Raw genomic sequence first — 21237 nt, forward strand, 5'->3', positions numbered from 1 at the left:
AATGAATACAAAAAATTAAAAACAAAATCACTTGAAACAAGATAATCACAATGAAAAAGTATAAACAAGGTGAAGATCTATTTTTCTCTTCAAAGAGGTATTGATCCCATATTTTACCAAAGAGAAAGCTTCAAGAATAGTTTTCAGCTCAATTTTGAAATCTCTCGATAGAAAAGATTTCTTAAACTTGTGCTTTTATTTCATGTAAAATGGTTTTGAAACGAGAGAATTACTTAGATTTTAAACTGTTTATTTTAATGGATTAAAATTTCATTTTAATATATTAATTTCACTGGTGATATTTATTGATTAGCTCGTCATTTTAACATATTAAAAAAAAATCCAAAGTCTTTATAGAGCTTAAGAAATTTTAATTTATTCAAAATTCGTTTTAAAAAAATTAAAATGAAAATCTCATAGCTATTCATGGTTAAAAGTGATTCTAATCAATTAACCATATTATCTAATCGGTTAAAAGGCCTTCTGCAATCATTATATATACCCATATAATTTTTTTTAACGCATTAAAACAGCTTTTAATCAATTAAAACACGTCCTATCACCAAGACAAACTCTAATACATTTTGAAAACATTTCTAGTTGCAATTATAAGATGGAATCACCAAAGAGAAACTTAAACGGATCCTAATCAACACAAGCTAAAATTGTATTTAAGTCTTCATGAACAAATTCAATCTTCAAATCCTTCAAGAGAGATGTTAGATTCATCAAATATACCATAGTTCCAACCATTTTCATCTAGTAGAATATGATTGTCTTTCTCTTCTACCGTGTCTAAATATATCTATAGCACAAGATATCAAGCATCCTCCGGTTCTAGTAGTCATACTTTAAGCATTAAAATATAGGCGGACAATTGATTACACGACCTTCAAACTCCATGAATCTTGTTATAGGATCGTGTCTCTTATCCTGCTAAAATAGTTATCCCAAGAGGTTGTTTTAATTCATATAGAAAATTAGATGGATTGGCCAGTGTTTACGACCCCTTTTTGATATCATAAAAAGACAGCTAAAGGTAATAGATGACCCAGTAAAAACAGTGAGTGGTTGATTAAAATTAATTACAAACTCAATCCTATACGATCAATGTAATAAATATTCAATTCAATTATGCATTAACTTTTCTTTCATAAACACAATAAAATTTCAAAGATTACATTTAAAAACATTGAAAAAATTGTAAACATTCAATATTACAATTTTGAAATCCTTCCAAAGTTAATGGGAAAGTGATTATAATTTTAAAAATGATAGATCATCTATCATCTATAAATAAAATAGATAATTAAACCAAGAAAAAAAAAAAACAAAAGTAACCCCACATTAAACATATATTGGCTGGGTGTTGTCCATCTGAAGCTCTCATATACTTACAATTATATTATAATTATGAACAAAGGTGGAATACCCTCAATCGTCGCTAAATTGGTGAAGTTCAATCCCAGCCAGATCACAAATAAACGTCAAGAAATCTAATGTCAATCAATTCCAGTACTGCAAATGCTGTATCAGGGCCGAATAATACCTGGGACTAAAATTGAAAGGCACTACTCCACTTTTGCTCCCACAAAGCATTGAATAATTCCACGCCCAACTACTGGCTACCAATAAATTTCTATATGAAAGCAACGGCGTAATCCTATGCAAAAGGATTTCCCCCAAACGAAGCAACTGGTTCTGGTGTCTGGATGTTCCTGTAAATGTGAACTCAGTCAATGAATACATACACACAATAGACCACTTCTTTTGACAACATTTGAAGAAAGACAACATTGTAATATACTACTGTATCAAAACCATATATGAAACATGCACAACAGATCTATTAAAGATGGAACTTCGGATATAAATAATCTTTGAAGACATGTTCTCAATGAAAGATGTTCATTCAGTGGACCACCAAGCAGCCAACTTCCTCTTCCTTTCAGATCTTATATGAAATTCATTCTATATACTGCTGCATGGCCAATCGTCTCTACAAAAGGGTGTTTAATGCATAAGCTTGTAGACCAAGGTACCATTTACTTGCCTGATACCCTTGTGAGTATCGTAGTGTAGGTGTCATATTTTGATGAATTGATTGTGCACCAATGATATCACTAGACTACAGTTACAGCTAAGAAACAGATGCAAAAAGTTTCCACTCTTGGTAGAAAGAATGACATCCAAAAGGAAAAAACCCATAAATATTAATGACTTGCAACCAATTTATACAAAAATAAAGACGATGAGAAAAGAAAAGCAGAGGGGAAACAATCTTGTATTCAACTTACTGTATTTGAGAACCTGGTGATTGCACAGCCATGAATGACAAACCACCTAAATCAAATTATCAACACATGAAAAATAGTATTACAGTAAGAAAATTGCATTGAAACAATTATTTGAATTGCATTTACTAGAGTGATATAGAAAACATACTGGATAATTCAAGACAGTAAAGAAATGGATGTAAGACTAAAATATTTTATTGGACAAATAATGTTTCAATATTCCATAGATGTTTTCAAGCACTACCTTCTCCAGAAGAGGAAATAAAAGGGGTCACCGTGTTTTGGGGAAGCCAAGATTCAGCTATACCACTATGGAAGGAGGTTGGAAACAGGGCATCTGGCAGTGCATCTTGCAAAGAGCTCATATCAAGAAACTGTAATTGAAATACCAGACATGTTAGATATAATAGGTGAGCGATGGTAAGTCACAATCTCACTGTCTTCTACATCTCATGATTCAAATTGTCATATTGGTATCTTTTCCATAGGCAGTAATACCAGAGTATTGGAATCCATGCAACAAGGATAAACTAAAACCCTTTAGATTTTTTGAGCTGTGCGGTGAAATTTTAATTCAGAACATTAAAATGAACCAGATAGAAAGGCTGCAAGTTATAATGCCAGATTGAAAGAGTTAAAATCACATGCTAGGAACCTTGAAGAGAAAGATCCCAGGAACTATCACCAATGAGTTAAAAGTTTGCAGAAATATCATGTAAGAACCAGTTTGATGAGGTAATACTAGAAATATTAAACAGACAAACAGCTAGCTATTCACTGTTCTTGACATACCATATTGTTGTGAGCTACATCAGATTCATGAGGAAAATCAAATGGATTAGTTGATTTACATTTCGTTCCAATAGGTTCAATGTCTCCCTGAAAGAAGAAAGAGTATTAAAGACCAAAATTATTTAAAACCTACCACTTTATAAATAAGAAATTTTCAATCAACCTAAGAGAACACACCATTGAAGGAAGCATGGATGGTGGATATTCTGAATCATTGACGTGCGATGGGATGTCATGATTTTCAAATGCATCAACAGGGACAATGCCTTTAACGCCATCACTTTTGGACCCCTGATTTTTTAAAAAGGAAAAGGTGGGTGAGTGAATAAAATAGGAGAGCTTGTGAATTCTACAAGCTCATAAGGTAATTAAGGATAAGTATAACAACCTCAGACTCTCTTAATCCCAAAATTTGATTATCAGCTGAGGGAAAATTGTGCAATTGTAATCCTTGACTTAGGGCATCCACAGGATGATGGCCACCAGAATCTTCAAATGCATTCCATGGCTATACAAAGTACAAAAAACACATGAAACCTTACACAAGTTTTTAATATACCCCATGAGATCTTTCAATTCAACCGGGAACAAATGCAAGGGTGTCCATAAAATTATTCATTTCTGAACAGACACAACATACAAAACCTTGAATAAGTTTCAATCTATTCTATAATATCCTGAAATTTCTCCACAACCAAGAAAGGGAAACAAATTTCCTTCATAAGAATCCAAAACCAGCCATTGACCAAACACTCTTGTACTTACTTGAGTGTTTGCTGATATAGCGGAAACTTGTTCTTCACTACTCCACACACCAGCATCCCATAAATTAGATGTAAGTGAAGAATGTATACTGCCACTTGAAAATTCAAAAGATGGCCATTGTGTGTTTGCATTTGAAGTGGAAAACGGATCAAATCTTTCTCGTAAAGATTTAGCACTTAAGGGTACAGTAGCTGGAATTTCCATTTGTGCAGTGGATGAGGTGCTCTGAGGCATATCAAAAGTTGCCCATCCTTCATTTTTAGGGACAGATAAATCCAGTGCCTTTTCATTTGAGTTTACAGTGGAAGGCTTCTCAGAGAGATCCGCAAAAAATTCAATGGATGCAGGTTGGGATGCTTGAGGAAGTTGATTGTCATTGAAAAATGGAACTGCAGATGAAAAGGATGATTGAAACAGATCCACTGTTGGAGCTTGAGATGCCGCCACTGCTGATTCAAATGGTGCCTTGGAGAGGTCCATGCTAACAGATCTTGTAGGACCAGGTGGTCGTGGGATGCCAAATGCTTTATTCTGAAGTGGTTCTGAAGGTTGAACTGGTTCAGAGAAAAAATCAACTAAACTGCCAGAATTATAAGATCTCAAGGATGAAATTTTGTTGTCTCCTGATTGTTCTGATGTAGTTATCTGAGGTATGAGTGCAAATTAATATCATGCAAAGAGAAAACACCCAATCAGCTTTCTACAGAAACAAGGCCACAAAACAAGGACTTGGAAAGTGCAATAAACTCGATGATCAACAGAGAATGCTTATTCACCAAGGAGTTTGAATCTATGTTTTAAATCCCTGATAACAGAGTGTAGTGGTCAGCCTAGAAATGCTTTAGTAAGATAGTATCCAGTGGGATAACTATTATTTTGAATTTGTTTATAGTTCATATAAAGTACACAATATACGTTAGTTCTCAAAAGTGATAAAAACTGCCCAATATTACCAAATTCAAACCTGATATTAGTTTATTATTTTCAGTATTACTAGATCTACAGATTTCAATTTTGGAATTAAAATCCCAAAAATAGCCAAAAAAAAAAGCCCTAACGTCTCTGTTCAGAACTGCACCTCTATAGCACCACGATGTTTCAGTAACGCAACCAGCTATTTGGTCTTCTACTGCAGCTAAACTAAAATGCTCTATGTTTGTGCTATATAAAACCTGGGTTTGAAGAATACTCATGCTACGCTCATGGTTATTTTAGAAAGGTGATATTTGGATGTTTCGAGTTAAACAAGAGGTAGTAATGAAAACCACCATATCTCAACATTTTAATACATCTCTGAATGGTGCTCACCAATCAAAAAATCCATTCTTAATAAGAAACTTGGACTCAATTTTCTCTCTGTACCAGATTTGTTATCTGCTGCCCTGAAAAGTTGATCTGATTATCTCCACAAATCCCAAAATGTAATGCTTCACTAGTAATATTTTTTTTCATAGATAAAAATTAAAAAAACTTTAGATACATAATTTTACATGATAATAATTTTCATCATAAACTAGAAACAGCTTGCAAGCAAAGTATTTTTTTTATTCTTATAGAAACAGAATATTCCAATTGTCTGATACCTGTGGAGGACGAAATCCATTTCCATCTCTCTTGGCATTGACATTAGTTTCCAGAGATGCATTTCTTGCTTGGTACCACACATCTTCACTCGAACTGGAACCAGAGCGCCTTTGATAGGATGGACTGCTAATCTTAATATCTTTATAGGAATTGGGAGACTGCACATCAGATTTGAATTGTTCACCACCACTAAAAACAGAAAAGTCAGAAATTCTTGGACCAGATCCTTCATTTGCAAATCTGTCATCATATGCATGATCACTGAAGCGGCCAGGACTGTAGATAATACTAGATATTTTCCCTTCGTATCGAGCTTTATCTGAACCAGGCTTCCTGGTGAGTGCAGCTGCTTGTTTTCCATACTTCCGATCCTCATACTGATAATCATATGGAGGACTTTGAGAATATGAATGATAAGAACTGGCACGCCTAACCTCATCTTCATGAATTCCAGGGCTCTACAGTTAATTGCAAATATAAATGTTCAGCAATTAACCAAAGGATAAAATTAACTTGGACTACAAGGATGGTTAATGCAATTAATTATGTAAAGCTGTTTACCTTAGTAATTGCTAAGGCACCATATACTTCATTACATTGACAAATTTAAGTTTCATTAAATAATTATATGCATAATAGTAAGAAAAAGATCAGTGTGATTGATCATCTTCATTTTTTATTTCTGCAAAATGAATTGAATAGAACAATTATAATAATAATATTATTATAATTTATAATTATTATTATTATATATTTAGAACAAGGAAAGCCCAAAAATTATCATAAACCACAAAAATATTTCTAGAAATGCAGGGGAAGAATAAGTAATGCTACTCTCGAGGAAAAAAAAAAGTATTTAAGTATATATTGCCTGTGCATCTCTTGGGGGCTTTTCTGAAGACTTCACTGCAGCATATCTTCCATCCACATATACACTCTTTATAAATTCCCTTATTTTATCAACATTGCTGCAAAAAGCATGAGATCATAATACACAATAAGTAAAACATATTAATAGAGGTATCTCAAAGGTTACTTAAATAGCTTTAACAGCAAACCATGCAATAATTATACCTGTTATCTGGCAACCGCTGCCTTTGGAAGTCCCAATTTTTCAAGTATATTTCCCTTGCACGCTAAGTCAAAGAGCCACAGTGAAATCTTATTTCAACAATGAAACATAGGTACATTTCAAAGTCGAAAAGAAGAAAATTCACCCTTTTACCTGGTTACCCCCAATTTGAAGGGCATCGACTTCTTGCGAAGTGAACTTTGCCATTGAGACAGACTTCACACGATGAGTAAACTCACGACTGCATGACATTAAAATAATCAGGTGATTTTGAGAATAATGCAATATGTAGAATTACTACAATAAAAATCACAAACATGTCCTTTCTAACTAGATGAATTTGACACCAAGAAAAACATTAAAAGGAATACTAAATTGATTATATTATAAAGCATAACCGATCACAGAAACAAAGCTTAATATTGATTATAAGATTAACTCATATTATATGAACATAGTTTAATATACTAAACATACAAGGCTTTCACTTTTTCTATGATTTCAACTCATGTTAAAATGTTCAAAAAGTAAAGCAGAAATTTATCAGAAGACCATTGTGGAATTAAATATTTTCTCAAATTATTATAAAGTCCTGCAGAACACCGTTTCTTTTTATTAAAAAAACAGAAAGAAATTAGTGAAGTTGGCGGAATAATGCATGTTCATGATTATTTTCTACCACAATAGTATCTAACATTCAATCAACTCATGTTAAAATGTTCAAAAGTAAAGCAGAAATTTATAAGAAGACCATTATGGAATTAAATATTTTCTCAAATTATTATGAAGTACTGCAGAACACAGTTTCTTTTTTATTAAAAAAACAGAAAGAAATTAGTGTAGTTGGCAGAATAATGCATGTTCATGATTATTTTCCACCAAAAGAGTATCTAACATTCAATGACATTCATGTTGTGACTTAAAAGTACATATAAAAAATTAGCCTAAACCTGACACCAAGCCTCTTTTTTTTTTTTTTTCTGAATCAAAATCCCCATCTCCTTCAATCATTGAGGACTTGACAAGGAAATCAAAGAGGAAGAAATATAAACAAGATAATAAAGTGAAAAGGAACTCACTGTATTCCACTGCATGTCATGCAAATGAAAGTCCAAAAACTTGTACATACATATTGTGGTCCCTGTAAAAGTGACGGGAGATGCATTAGCTAGAAACCATCACATAACAATGACAAAAATGGTTCACAAGTTATTTTCTCAACTACTCTCTAGCAATCAAGAGTAAAACATCATATAAACATCTTTCTGGTAACTTGTCCAATCCTTCTAAGTTCTCAACAACCATTCCCACTTCAACTGAAAGGTTTAAGACTTGTTCAGCTTCAAATTAATCATAAAAGCCAAAGCCCAAAACTTAAGAAACTACAACACAGTTTCACTAAAGCAAAGAGAAAAACGAAAATCAAATTCAAACACGGGAGTTGAACTTACCAAGCTGTTGCAGTTGATACATCTTCGATTCGGCGGAAGCTTCATTAGACCTCTGATAATTTTCTCATTCTTCTCTTCTTCCTTTCTGCTCCCCATCACCAAACCCCAAATCAGAAACAAATAAACCCTAGAAACTGCAATCGAAGTCACAGCGAGAAAAAAAAAATGAGAATATTCAAACTTCGGAAACAGAGAACGGATTTTTTTCCACCACCAAGCGGTGGTGGCAGCGTTCGATCTAGGGTTTTGGGGTTCCTGAATTGGGGAAAGGTAGAAGGCGAAGAACCCAAAAACCCTCTGTGAGTTGTTTGGTTCACATAAAATGGGTGATCCAGGGAACAGGAAAATACAAGTAAGAGAAACTTTGCTTTGTCACGTTTTTTAAATTTAAATTTTGTCGGATGTTATCACTAATTTTATTTTGACATAAAATGATAAACAATATTATTTTTCTGTTTTTATGACAAGTCATAATGTATTATTTTACACAGCTGAATAACAAAAATACCAATAGTACAGAGTTGAACAGCACTAATTAAGAAAATAAAAATTAAGTAAAAACAAGTTTTTAAATTAAAAAACATCATATAACAGAAAAATATTTTTTTTCTTTATTCATACTTGTTTTACTCTTAATCATAAATTTTTAAGACATATTAAAATATTAATAAAATAATATAAGTTATTTGATTATTGATTACAGTTCTAAAGCTTTGCTTTATTTGTCCTTAATGGGTTTATTAGGAATATGATGTTGTCAAAATGGATCACTTGGCTCGATCCGACCCGATTTATTACGGATTAGTCACTTAGTGAGTTAATCCAATCTGACTCATTTATTAACGAGTCGACAAAATTTGAATTCGGCTCAACTCATCATGGGTTAAACGGGTTGGTCCACTATAGCTCAGTTAACTTTTTTCCACTCTCTTCTACCAGGATTCTTATTAAAAGTTACTTTGATCGATCAAGTTGAAACAATAATAACTGAACCAATTGATATATAAAAGGGTTTTGCATAAATAGAATAAGGGCTTGAGTTGCAATATTTTTTGTTTCATTAGATAATTAATTCATCTCATTTCATTAAAGAAAAATATATAAAAAAAAAAAATAGGTGGGTTGATGAACCAAACCGGCTCACCACGGGTTTAACCCAGGTGAGTGGATTCTTAGTAAGCCAGGTCAAAATTAGCTCGCATCAAAGTTTCACATTTTTTTCAACCTAACCCAGCCTGAACCCATGATGGGTCGGATTGGCTCACGGGTTTCAACCCATTTTGACAACAATAAAGGAGTGAATTTATTTCTTAATTGGAGGGAACAATGATCAGATCTCACAATTAACAAGTGTATTGTATGATTTGAATCTTGAATTCAATGTTTTCTTATTATTAAACAAAAATAATACTAAAAGTATTTTATAATAAATAATAATGGAGATGGATTTTAATTTACTCTTTTACTTTTTTGTTTATCTTTGTAAGTTATATTTATAAACCAACCTTTTTAGTTTTTATTATATGAAAATATGTAACACCCCATTTTAATAGTATAAAACTATTAAAATGAAACGTAACATAAATGCTAAAAGAACAACTAGGTAAAATAAACCTTCCACAAAGAAGATATCTATTTTTGTAGATCCATCTGCATTTTTTCTTCACCCTCACCTCTCGATGGAGCAACTGTAAAGACTTATTCTTAAACTCATACCATTTTTAATTATTGCAAAAGAGAATAACAACATGAAAACAAATAACACAAAAGCAAGGGTAAGCTAGATACAAGACAAATTATATCACCTTCATAACATAGCATACATAAATCATTTATATCACATACATCAACCAAAACATCTTAACATGCAAAGACCTAGACTAACTATTCGGATATTGTATGGAATGTCGAGTTATAAAGGTTCCTACACCTGTAGTGGCCTCTACTACTTTGTAGAGTCATTGCTAATGGGTTTCATCATACCACACACAAAGTTAGTCCTCAAACGCCTTTTTGCTAGAAAATGGAGAAAGGCCCCTCAGGCTCAGACATCCTACTATTCTAACGACATGACTCATCACTCTCTACTTGAGCATGACAGATCATTAGAATGTCAGGATAAATTCCAACTTAACTTTGGCCATTCATATTATCAATACTTGAAACCCCCACCAAGAAGTTCCTCCTTCAAACTCATTTTCAAAACTTTGAAACCATTGATATCACTTCACCTTTACATTGAATCCATTTAAAACCATATACATATATCCCTTCACTTTCACATTACATAATATACCAATCACACCTTAAAGTATCAATGTAATTATCCTTCATTGAGAAAATAAGAGAAAAGAACACAAAACTCATCATCATCATATAATATACATAACCTTGTTTTAGTTCATATTATAAATCAATCCATACTTCACAGTAAGTATTATAAACCAATCATTCAAACAATCACATACATTGAATACACCTTAAGAAGTATATAAAAACTTAGTTAAAATATGATATTTTCGCTCAGCCACCAAGTATGCTCGTTCAGCTAAAAGTGTCTCACAAACCACTCGCTTAGCCATCACAACTTGCTCTACGAATACAAAAATAGTGAGTTTGGCTTGCTCAACAACTACACTCGCTCAGCAAATACACTAGCTTAGCTAGACTATATAATTCTACAACACCAAAATTGTAGAATTTACACCCTTCAACGACTCATGACCTTTTCTAGGCATCTTTCCGAACTTCTAACACTTCTAGATTGTATTTTAAACTAAAATGGACCTAAACAAATGTGTATCATCCAACTTCAACTAGTTCTTAATTGTTTTACAACCGGATTTTAACTTAAAAACAACTAAAACCTCACCTTAGAGACCAAAATTTAGATCTACAAGTTTTAGCTCATTTTTTATCAACTTAGGGACTCTAACGAGTCAGAAATGACTTACCAATACCTTCCAAAATAACTATTTTGACACATAATTTAAAATTCAAAATCTCACTAGTTTAAACCCCCAAAATACACTTGAACAACTTTGCAAATACTTCAAAATGACTACTTCTCCATTCTAACACACATATATCAGCTAATTCTTATCCCAAACAAGTTACAGATGACTAAATAACAACCTTGAAAAAATTGTTTCTTCACCCTAACACCTATTTCTCAAACTCACCTCTCAAAACCTCCCTTTTTAACTTCACCACCCAAATATTTGATCCTTCTTCCCTCCAAACACTTTGAATTAAATTTACAACATCAAAACAACTGCATTAAATCCTTTTAGACAACAAAGGCATCCACATTCATTTTACCAAATATAGATCATACAATACAATAACATAAACATCTAATTGAACTAACATAACATAATTACTCAAATTAATACTCAATCAAGTTATAAGACATATAACTTCCCTTACCTTATAGTAGAGCAACCAAGCTCTATAAACATCGAACTCTTTCTTAAAGTTCAAGGAACTCTAGAAACACCTACAAAACACCGAATAGAGATCAAAGAGAGTCCTTAGGACCTTTGATCAATAGGAAACTAGGAAAGACATTAAAATTCACATGCGACAAGAGATCATTAAGCATGATCTCAGTTAAGAATGAAAAGAGAAAAAAAAGTCAAAATTTACATGTTCTATTGAAGAAACTGATCGGGTATAAATGTAGACCTCGTTGTTGTGGTCGTTTAGGTATCTCCTGATCGTCAAAGAGATGACTTCGGAGTTAGAACTCTTAGAGAGAAAGTAGAGAACTCTAGAAAAGTTATTTATAAGAAGATGATACGTTTTACAATATTGAAACTCGTTTATAACAAAATTATTTATAAATAAATCATTTAATATTAAATGACCGAATCTCACTATTTTTACACTACCACCACTTCAAAAATACTATTTTTTGGAGTTTTACAAAATACATAAAAATTAACGATGCTTTTGGTATACAATTATAAGCATAACCTTTCATATCAAAATTAAAATATTTATAAGTATTTCTATAAGCATTTTATTACAATTTTATTTTTTATTTTAGTGAAACTTTACAAGTGTTTCAATATATAATTAGAAAAATTAATAATTTTTTTATATTTATTTCTTATGCATATGATTTTTACAATTTTAATATACATTTTAGAAATATTTTTAATTAATTTTATTGTAATAATTACTTTTGAATTAGAATTTATTTTTTATTATAAAATAATAGACACATACATATTCATTTCACTATTATTATTACTACTACTACTATAATAATAATAATAATAATAATAATAATAATAATAATAATAATAATAATAATAATAATAATAATAATATCACCTCATATCATCACTATTTTTAAAAAGCCTCTTAATTTTTATATTAAGTGTAAAAAGAAGTAGGTTTTTTAAAGTCACTTACATGTTTTATCAATGACTGAAACAAGTAGGAATTATATTACTATTATCTTATTCTCTATATTTGAATATAGTGACCTCCTTATATTTTCACTTGAAGGTGTAAACTTAGAAAGGTAATAATTTCTTAAAGTTCCGAAACTGTGAATTTAGAGAAAGAAATGAAATGTATGATTTATAACAAAATAATATCCATTTTAGAATTTGGATATAGAAGTTAATTATATAACAGAGCTTCTCCATCTCCATGGAAATATATATATATATATATATATATATATATATATATATATATATATATATATATATATATATATATATATATATATATATATAATTAAATCATGTATTTACAATAAAAAAAGATAGATTTTTTATTGAGTTTTAGATCTACCAAAACATTAAAGTTTATTAAAGCGAGTAACACATTATTGATAAAGCTTATATGACAATGTGTGATCTATCATACACTTAATCGAGAAAAAAAAAAAAAAATCTTGTACATAGTTGTCATGGAGAAGTCTATCATTTTTTTATGTAATAATATATCTAAAGCGATGAAAAGTTAGAAATTCTCTTTATGAATTATCCTTACATCATTCATCATTCATAATGTACTTTTACTAATGCTACTACTCTTTAAGCGGGTTCCTAACAAAGAAAAAAAATTAAAGGTGAATCTTCTACTTGTTGCTCAACTTTAACTTGAAATTTTTTATCTAAATCAATTTATGCATTTCTCTCTCTCTCTCTCTATATATATAAAAGTTTAGATCCAAGTTCAACAAATATTTTATTTTATTGTGCTTTTAACATCAAAGTACAAAAACATGATTTTATAAGTAGCAAATTGACAAATGAAAGTGTTTCAAATGACTATATAGATGTTAGCATTTTGTAGTTATAGCTTTGTTTTGTAAGTAAAATATTAAGACAAATAATGTTGATATGTAATATGAGGTATTCATAATACATATCGAATACTTATAAATGTTTATTTTATGTTTACAGATAATGTATGAATTTTCATGTCTTATAAGAGGATCTCACAATGGTGTGTTCACATCAAAGATCACTTCAATAACACACTTAAATATGTTTCATGTAAACAAATTTTCTAAGAAAGTGAAATATCAATCTTGCAAAGACAATTAATTATGTCTAACCCTGCACTTGACTTGAGTTTGGATAAAAACTACATCATCTTGGTCTAGTATGTTAGGTCATGTATTAGAGAGCTACACAAAAAGAATATACATATTTAATATTGCATTTAGAGTTTTTAATGTATCTTCAAGCTTAGAAATAGTTAGATGATAGAAAAAAAAAACGAAGAGCATTGTAAAATCTCAACTAAAAGAATTTGCAACAACTATTTTTTTTCTCAACATCTATGTATAGAAGACCTTTTGCACAAAGAAAGGGTGGCGAAACTTCTACAATGAGAATCATAGGAAAACTCTTTTATTCTTTAGCAATACTTAAAGCTTTTAGCTTATGACCAACAACACTATTATGTTTTATAGCAACTTAAAATAGTGTTTACAATCTTGTATCCAACGTAAAACGTTACCCTCCTTTAGTTAGCAATATGTAATTCCTTAAATCACATCTTTTTGTGTAAACAGTTTTTAGTTAGGAGTGACTGAGTCCAAAGAATACTTAGGCTTTAGTTATGAGAAAATATTTCAAGAATGCCTTTTTACATCTTAACATCTTTATTTATCTTGCATAGGAATTTGAGCAAGGTCTCGTGCTGTCATGATCTGAACAAGTAAAGAGAACAAAACATACAAGCAAAGAAGTATTTTTTTGTACATTCAATAAATGTTTTAAATGCTAATGATCATTAGACACATTATGTGTTTAAAACATGTCAGCTTGTCTAATAAAACACCATTTAGTTATGTTTAGCGAAACTTGTATTCGGACTCTTTATCCTTTTTACTAGATGATATGGCAATTAGACATATTGTTAGTGTTGGTCAATACAACCGGTATTGTCGAGTCGCGCAGCGGAATAAAATATCAGAAAGCGTGTTCGGTCAATTTAAAAAATGGTTCCTTTACTTTTCTTATAAACATTTTATCAAACAGTTGATGTGCAAAAAATGTAAAGAGTATAGGGAGTAGAAAAATCACACAAATGATTTTTATCCTAATTCGAATCAAAAGATTCTACGTCCAGTCGATAATCACTATGAATAGTCATTAACCTTTTTCACCAAAATAATATTTGTACATATTACAAGATATCAAATAAAGATTATGAAACGAGAGCACTTTTCGTTCGACAAATGAACGGAACAATCTTCCTTCAACAAACGAACTGGAAGCAACTTCCTTCGACAAGCGAACCGAAAAAAAAAACACTCAACCAACTTGAAGAGAACCGCTCCAACCTTTGACACACAAAGCGCGAGCTTCTCCTATTCATAAGACTTGACAAGAGCAAGAACTAGCACTTGAGAACTTCCTCAGATTGCACTGTATTCTCAAAATCGTAAAGTTTCCTTTTCACTCACAGAGAGTTTCCCTTAGGCACAAAGCTCTAATACTCTCAAATGAAAAGTTACTTTCTAAGAGCTATGGAAAACACTATTTATAGCCCAAGGTTTGTGCAAGGTCAGAAACTAAAAAGACACATTACAACTGTTAGTGATAATCAATTATTGTAAGTGATTATCGATTATATGCGAGACTTGGAACAATTAGGATATTTAACTCTTCAATCGGTCAACTCTAGTTCTTCACCTTCTTCCACCATTCGACTTGAGCCCACATCGCCTTCTGTTGTTCGGCTTGGTTCCTCACCGTCTCCCATCGTTCAGCTTGACCTCGTATCACCTTCTGTCATTCGGTCTTCAACAATGTTTGACCTGTGTCTTAACGTGTGTTCGGCCTGTGTTTCAACATCGTTTGGCCAATTTTGTCCTGCGTTCGGCCTTCAATTGTTAGTGATCGTTGAGTCTTCAATTGATATACACCGTTCGGTTTACATCTGGGCTCTTGTTCCCTTCCCTCGCGGACCAACATACATGAGTGCTTTTAAACTTAAGATAACAAGGGTCTTCATATTCTTCACTTTGTAACATCATCAAAATCATTGTCTTCTAGACACTGATGCTCCTCATTGGTAACAATCTGCCCCCTTTTTATGATGATAAAATATCCTTGTTTAAAAGCACCTTTGGGTATCTACATAGAATACAAGCTTACAAACATAGAAACATGTTAGTATAGGTTTAGAACCTCGCTGCTTCAAGACCATTGCGCTCTGGCCTAAGGTTCCTCCTAGGAACCCTTCTCAGCCCTTGGGTGGTCCTTAAATAGCCAGAAACACGTTCTGGACCATGAACACGCTCGCCCAATGAGTGGCTCCACTTGCCTAGTGAGCGAAAAACTCTCTAGACACCTTTTTCTGATCTTGGGGACTCTTTGGAAATTTTTGCACTCGTCCAACAAATTTTTATGCTCGCCCAGCTAAAATAGGAGTATGAATACTCGAATCGAAGCTCTTTGAGTCTACTTTCTAATGGAAAAAAATTAACTCAATATATTTTTGTTATAGAGTTAGAGAAGTGTTTTATATTTTGACGTGGAGGTCGCTATAGAAACTTTGTTATAAAAACCCTGATCATTATAGTGCATTTGCTTCCGGGTACAGGAAGGACACTAGATATAAGCAAGTTGGCTGAACCAATATAAAAACCTGCGTTTGAATTCTCTATCCTTGCACTTTTACTTTCAAAGTCAACTTTATTTTTCGCGTAGTCAACTATTTCCGCTGCACTTGAAATATCTTTTTCCTTACTATTCAAGAAACTTTTGAAAGTTTATTATTTTACGAAAAAGATTTCAAATAGTAACTGCACTAGAAGTTGACAATACACTACGTCTCTATTTTTGTCCCGAATCTCAAATAAGATCCTTATTTTTTGTAAAATTGAATGCTTACCGTCAAATTGAAAAGACGTCGTTAAGGAGGATGCTACGTGACATGCTGACAGGATACATGTGTAAAGAAAGTTGGCATACTGACATAGCATGCTAACACCCTAATAATCAACTACTTAGTCTAGTAGTTAGCCACTCAATCTAGTAATCGATGTAATGATTAGTCACTCGGTCTGGTGATCAACCACTTGACCTAATGGTAAGCCTGGTGAGTATGATAAAAAGCTCTATGTTTTTAAAATTTGTTAATTAATATATATATATATATATATATATATATATATATTAATAATATTGTGTATGATAAAAATCTGTATGTTTTTAAAATTTGTAATTGATTAATCATCTTAAAAAACATGTTTTTTATTTTTACTTTTAGTACATATTTTTTCGAAAAGTTAGATAGAATGTTTGATGATTGAATGTGATTGTAGTTCACATTTTAATAAGAGAAAATAGTGTATTATTTAAAAGTTTAGTATTAAAATATATCAATCATTATATTTTAGTATACTGTATAAATGAATATGAAAGTAACATGCCTATTTGCTAAACATTAAGATATTTTATTAGTTAGCTTAGACTAGCAGTAGTTTATTTCTTTGAAGATATTTTCTGTTTATCAAGAGTTGAAAAAGAAAACATGAAACAAAAAGTATAAAATATTTTCATTTTATTATCGAAATAAACCAAATACATACAACATTATTTAAAAGTAAGTATAATAGATTATATTGGTATCAAACATTTTATCTTCATAGTTCTAGTAATTATAAAATTGAATTACATTAAAAAAAATGTGTATATATCTATAGAAAGAGTGTATTTTGTCAATTAATATTTTATACGATTCTAACTACATGATATTTAATTACATTTATTCACCTATATATAGAGATTCCTACTATCTTGTTGAATTTTTTCAAATATTCACATACTTTATATATAATATCCTGAATTTTAAATGTTATCAAACCAAATTATAATCATGAAACTTACTTTTTCTTAAAAGAAAGATGGATTTGGATTAACATCCACAGGAATCCTACATTTTTTAAGAAAATACGATTATATATTTAATCCCAATTAATCCGTTGATCTTCAATCCTATCAAGAAGTTCACATGCATAAACAAAATCCTCAATCAGTTGATGTGTCGTGAGGACGAAAGCAAAATGAGAGCCACATAGAAAACAATAGGAATCCCAATCAGTTTTTCTGAGGTATTTCAGTAATCTTTTTCTCCTCTGAACCATTGCTACCAATCCTTTACCAGAATGAACATCCTAAAGCACCATGGAATGAATAGAGTCAAAAAAGAGTGTATATATATACACACACATATATACACTAATCTATATTTACATCGGATTAAATGGACCTTTTATTAAAATGACAGGGTGCATAGAATAAATCTGATTAGATACGTTCACAAAGTAAATATGAACTGGTTATAAAGGGTAATAACTTCCATAATATTTAGCATAGGCTGGTCAACTAACATAAACAACAGCAAGATGAAACAAAAAACAGAATGAGAGTACAGTCACCAATCCAAAATCCTGTCTACGGCCGTATCCAAGATTTAATTAAGAAAAGTTATAACAACGTTCACTATATTTGACCTGCTCTAGAAATCAAATAAAGCTAAAATCAAATTGTGTCCCCATGTTAAACAACTGATACACTCGCATACATGAAACTACAACTCTGAACATCTAAAAAAATGGCGGGGAAGCTAGAGTATAATGCTCCAAGCCAGACAAAATATAGTTAAATCACTTGTTAGTAAAAAATTACAATGCAAGTCAAAGTTCTAACTGAATAACAGAACAACCAACTAACGTCTTCAATGATTTGTGTGTTTTCCTGTGTAACAGTACTATAAGATTATATGGCTCTCTCATTGCATACTAGAGTGTAATAAAATAAAAGTACTGACACTTTTCAAGAATCAGCTCCTTCCTAATAAAGAAAACATTCAATTAATCATACAGTTGGAATAAAATTTTAAATCAGTTTTTTTTTTATTAAAAAAAAAATATCTTGCATCCTATGAACACAGGAAACTAACAAAAGAAATTGGAGATGCCACAATTAAAATGTCCTCCATAAATTAAGCAACAATGTCCGTTCATAATGTATATACAACCACAAATGAAAACTTCTACAAATTTTCTAATGAAGAGTCTTCTAGTCACTGGTCACAAAGACATGAGTATATTAAAAAAAAATGGAATACGAAGGGACAACTCACCTTCTTGTGTAGGACTGCTGATAGATGCTTAATCTTAGTTGTGAGTTGTGCAACTGCATAACATCAAAGGGACAACATTAATTTCCTAAAAGTGGCTATCAACATTCTTATAAGCATCAGCAACCTCAATTTTCACGAAGACCAATATAGCAAATAAACATGCAAAGCAAAACCAATCCCTTCCTTCCAGATCTTTTTGATCAAACAAAGACTTCACAAATCAGTAATTGGCAATTCCCCTTACTTTGAACACGCGCAGAACCGCAGTCCCGACATTTTAAACTCATCCCTAACCTTGGCAAGCTCAATTTTCATCTTCTCGGCGGAGGACATGTTATCCGGATGAAAGTACTGGAAAAAAAAACAGTGCCAATAGTAGAACATCAAATCAAAAACACCATAACAGGTTGTGGATAGAATGAAACGATGGTCGACACAAACAAATATAAGCAAAACATGTAAAATGCAACAATAATTATTACCTTTTCAACAAGATGGGGTTTAGGAGGTTCCAGAGAGAAGGTTGGAGTCCCACTCAAATGGTTCAATATGCTAAGTCCCTGTACTGGAAAACACATAAAAACAATTAATCAACCAGGTTAAAAAAACGGCAAGAAGAAAATTTTGTTAAAGTAGTTACTGACATGAAGTTTTCTTCGCGGCAAGATTTTGCTCTACATTGATCTAAGCGAAAACTCCCCTTATTGCGTTAACAGTAGAATCACGGGTATTGAAAAATAATAAGAATAATGTTTATTTCACAACCGCATTTTGACAACGGCTTGATAACGACAGGTGTTGTTGTCTGATTGGTTGTTATAATTTAATTTTTTAAATAGATATAATTTAAGTTGGAGGGTATTATTGGAAGAATTTAGAGAAGTGAAACCCGTTGCCGCCGTTCTTCCTTTTAGTGTTCTCTCTCCATTCTCTCCTTCAGTTCTCTCTTTCAAAAAACTCTCTGAAAAACAAAGCCGTTTCAGTGCTCTCTCTCCACTCTCCATTCTCCCCTTGAGTTCTCTGTCTCAAAAAACGCTGAGTGCTCTTCCTAAAAAACGAATCCCATCTCTCGCAAGCTCTATCCATCATCAGTCTCTCGCAAGATCTATCGAAGGTCCCTTTTCTTTGTGGTTGGTCGACGTTTCTCTATCCACCATTGTTGAGGGTGGAAGTGTGGCTTTGGGCAACCGTTCGAGTGTTTTGTCGAAAGAGAGGTTTTTTCGATATCTATATTGTGCCTTTAGTTGCTGTGTTCGCTGTCTTTATTTTGCGTTTATTTTGCCTTTAGGTGTTGGGTGCGGTGGTGAAAACTGTGAAAGGATAGGTTTTTTGCGGTTGCCGTTTTGATTTGGGTATTGGGTGTGCTGTTCGGTATCTTTGCATCGTGCATTGGTTTATAATCGAAAGGTAAAACGTATTCCCACACTTTCATGGTATATCTTTTGTTGAACATTTTGTTCACGAGTACTTGAATGTCGTGTGTTATTTGTTATCGTATTTTATGACCATTATAAAGAAGTTGGTGACAATGCAAAATTAGAAGAAAATGAAGAACCCCATGATGGTAATGAAGAGCACGAAGAAAGACAACCCTCTCCAATTCCACAACATGCTTCTTCTGCAACATTGAGTGAAGTAATCAACCAAATACAAGATTTCCGTTCGTTCGTGGGCGACAGATTAGACAGAATTGAAAATCAAGTTGGAGTCGTTGAACAAGAACTTATTAACTTCCGCAACGACTTTGTTCAATCGCCGCCTTCTTAGTTTACATTTCATTGTTTAGTTTTATGGACCTTGTAATTTTTGAAGTTGTTGTTCCGTGAACCTTTGTTAAGTTTTTCTATCAATCAATGTGACTTTAATTATTGTTATCATTTTTCATTAGTCAATACAGTTCATTGTGACCTTTTCGTTTGTTTAATATTGAACTGCTCAAACTTGAAGTATTCCAATATTCATCCATTAACAAAAAACTGAATAGACAGTCCTGCAGTGACAGTGGGGAGTTGTTCAGCCAATACTGGGTAGCACTAGTCAAGTTTTGGTACAAAAGGCCATTTTTTCAATTGTAAGCGATTACCAGGCCATGTAAGCGATTACAACTGCATGTCAAAGGCTGTGAATTGTGAAGAGACTCCCCCCTAAACCCAGGATCACCTATACTTGGTCTTCCAACAACCAAGGACTCACCTAACTTGAAAATCCTTGTTCTCCACACCTTCATCCATGCCCAACATGGTTAACCACTTAAAAAAAAAAACTGAAAACACGCTCTTGCACACAGTGGGGAGTTGTTCAGCCAATACTGGGTAGCACTAGTCAAGTTTTGGTACAAAATGCAATTTTTCCAGTTGTAAGGGATTACAAGGCCATGTAAGCGATTACAACTGCATGTCACAGGCTGTCAATGCTGGAGGGACTCCCCCATCAACCCAGGATCACCTACACTTGGTCTTCCAACAACAAAGCACTGCCCTAACTTGAAAATCCTTGTTCTCCACACCTCCAACCATGCCCAACTTGGTTAACCAGTTCAAAATAAACAAAACACATGTTACTGCACACAGTGGGGAGTTGTTCAGCCAATACTGGGTAGCACTAGTCAAGTTTTGGTACAAAATGCAGTTTTTCCAGTTGTAAG

At 32.3% G+C, this 21237-nt stretch overlaps 2 protein-coding genes across 2 annotated transcripts in view; both read right to left on the reverse strand.

Moving 5' to 3' along the window:
* Window positions 1-1242: 1242 nt before the first annotated feature.
* Window positions 1243-8317, reverse strand: LOC106772132 (probable ADP-ribosylation factor GTPase-activating protein AGD14). Its single transcript, XM_014658324.2, has 13 exons — window positions 7962-8317; window positions 7590-7651; window positions 6664-6751; window positions 6513-6574; window positions 6310-6406; window positions 5438-5896; window positions 3855-4499; window positions 3478-3597; window positions 3267-3380; window positions 3090-3176; window positions 2542-2671; window positions 2298-2343; window positions 1243-1718 (listed from the first exon to the last, which is right to left on the reverse strand). The coding sequence occupies exons 1-13, from the start codon at window positions 8055-8057 to the stop codon at window positions 1664-1666; spliced, it is 2061 nt and encodes a 686-aa protein (XP_014513810.1). The 5' UTR covers window positions 8058-8317; the 3' UTR covers window positions 1243-1663.
* Window positions 8318-17412: 9095 nt separating this feature from the next.
* The window catches only part of LOC106757786 (28S ribosomal protein S15, mitochondrial-like), a 10217-nt gene continuing 6392 nt past the window's right edge, over window positions 17413-21237 (reverse strand). The window contains 5 exon segments of the mRNA XM_014640580.1: window positions 17413-17622; window positions 18594-18646; window positions 18838-18863; window positions 18865-18944; window positions 19076-19107. Of these exon segments, the coding sequence (XP_014496066.1) occupies window positions 17413-17622; window positions 18594-18646; window positions 18838-18863; window positions 18865-18944; window positions 19076-19107 (401 nt within the window).

The sequence above is a fragment of the Vigna radiata genome, chromosome 1 (assembly GCF_000741045.1).
Source record: "Vigna radiata var. radiata cultivar VC1973A chromosome 1, Vradiata_ver6, whole genome shotgun sequence".
NCBI lineage: Eukaryota > Viridiplantae > Streptophyta > Magnoliopsida > Fabales > Fabaceae > Vigna > Vigna radiata.

What these genes read in the sequence shown, in the direction of transcription:
- LOC106772132 (XM_014658324.2), bottom strand. Translation starts at nt 8,057, where the DNA reads ATGGGGAGCAGAAAGGAAGAAGAGAAGAATGAGAAAATTATCAGAGGT. An exon ending in TTCAAATTGGGGGTAACCAG is followed by an intron (nt 6,575 to 6,663) that starts GTAAAAGGGTGA and finishes TCTTTGACTTAG; the next exon opens with CGTGCAAGGGAAATATACTT. An exon ending in ATGGATTTCGTCCTCCACAG is followed by an intron (nt 4,500 to 5,437) that starts GTATCAGACAAT and finishes CTCATACCTCAG; the next exon opens with ATAACTACATCAGAACAATC.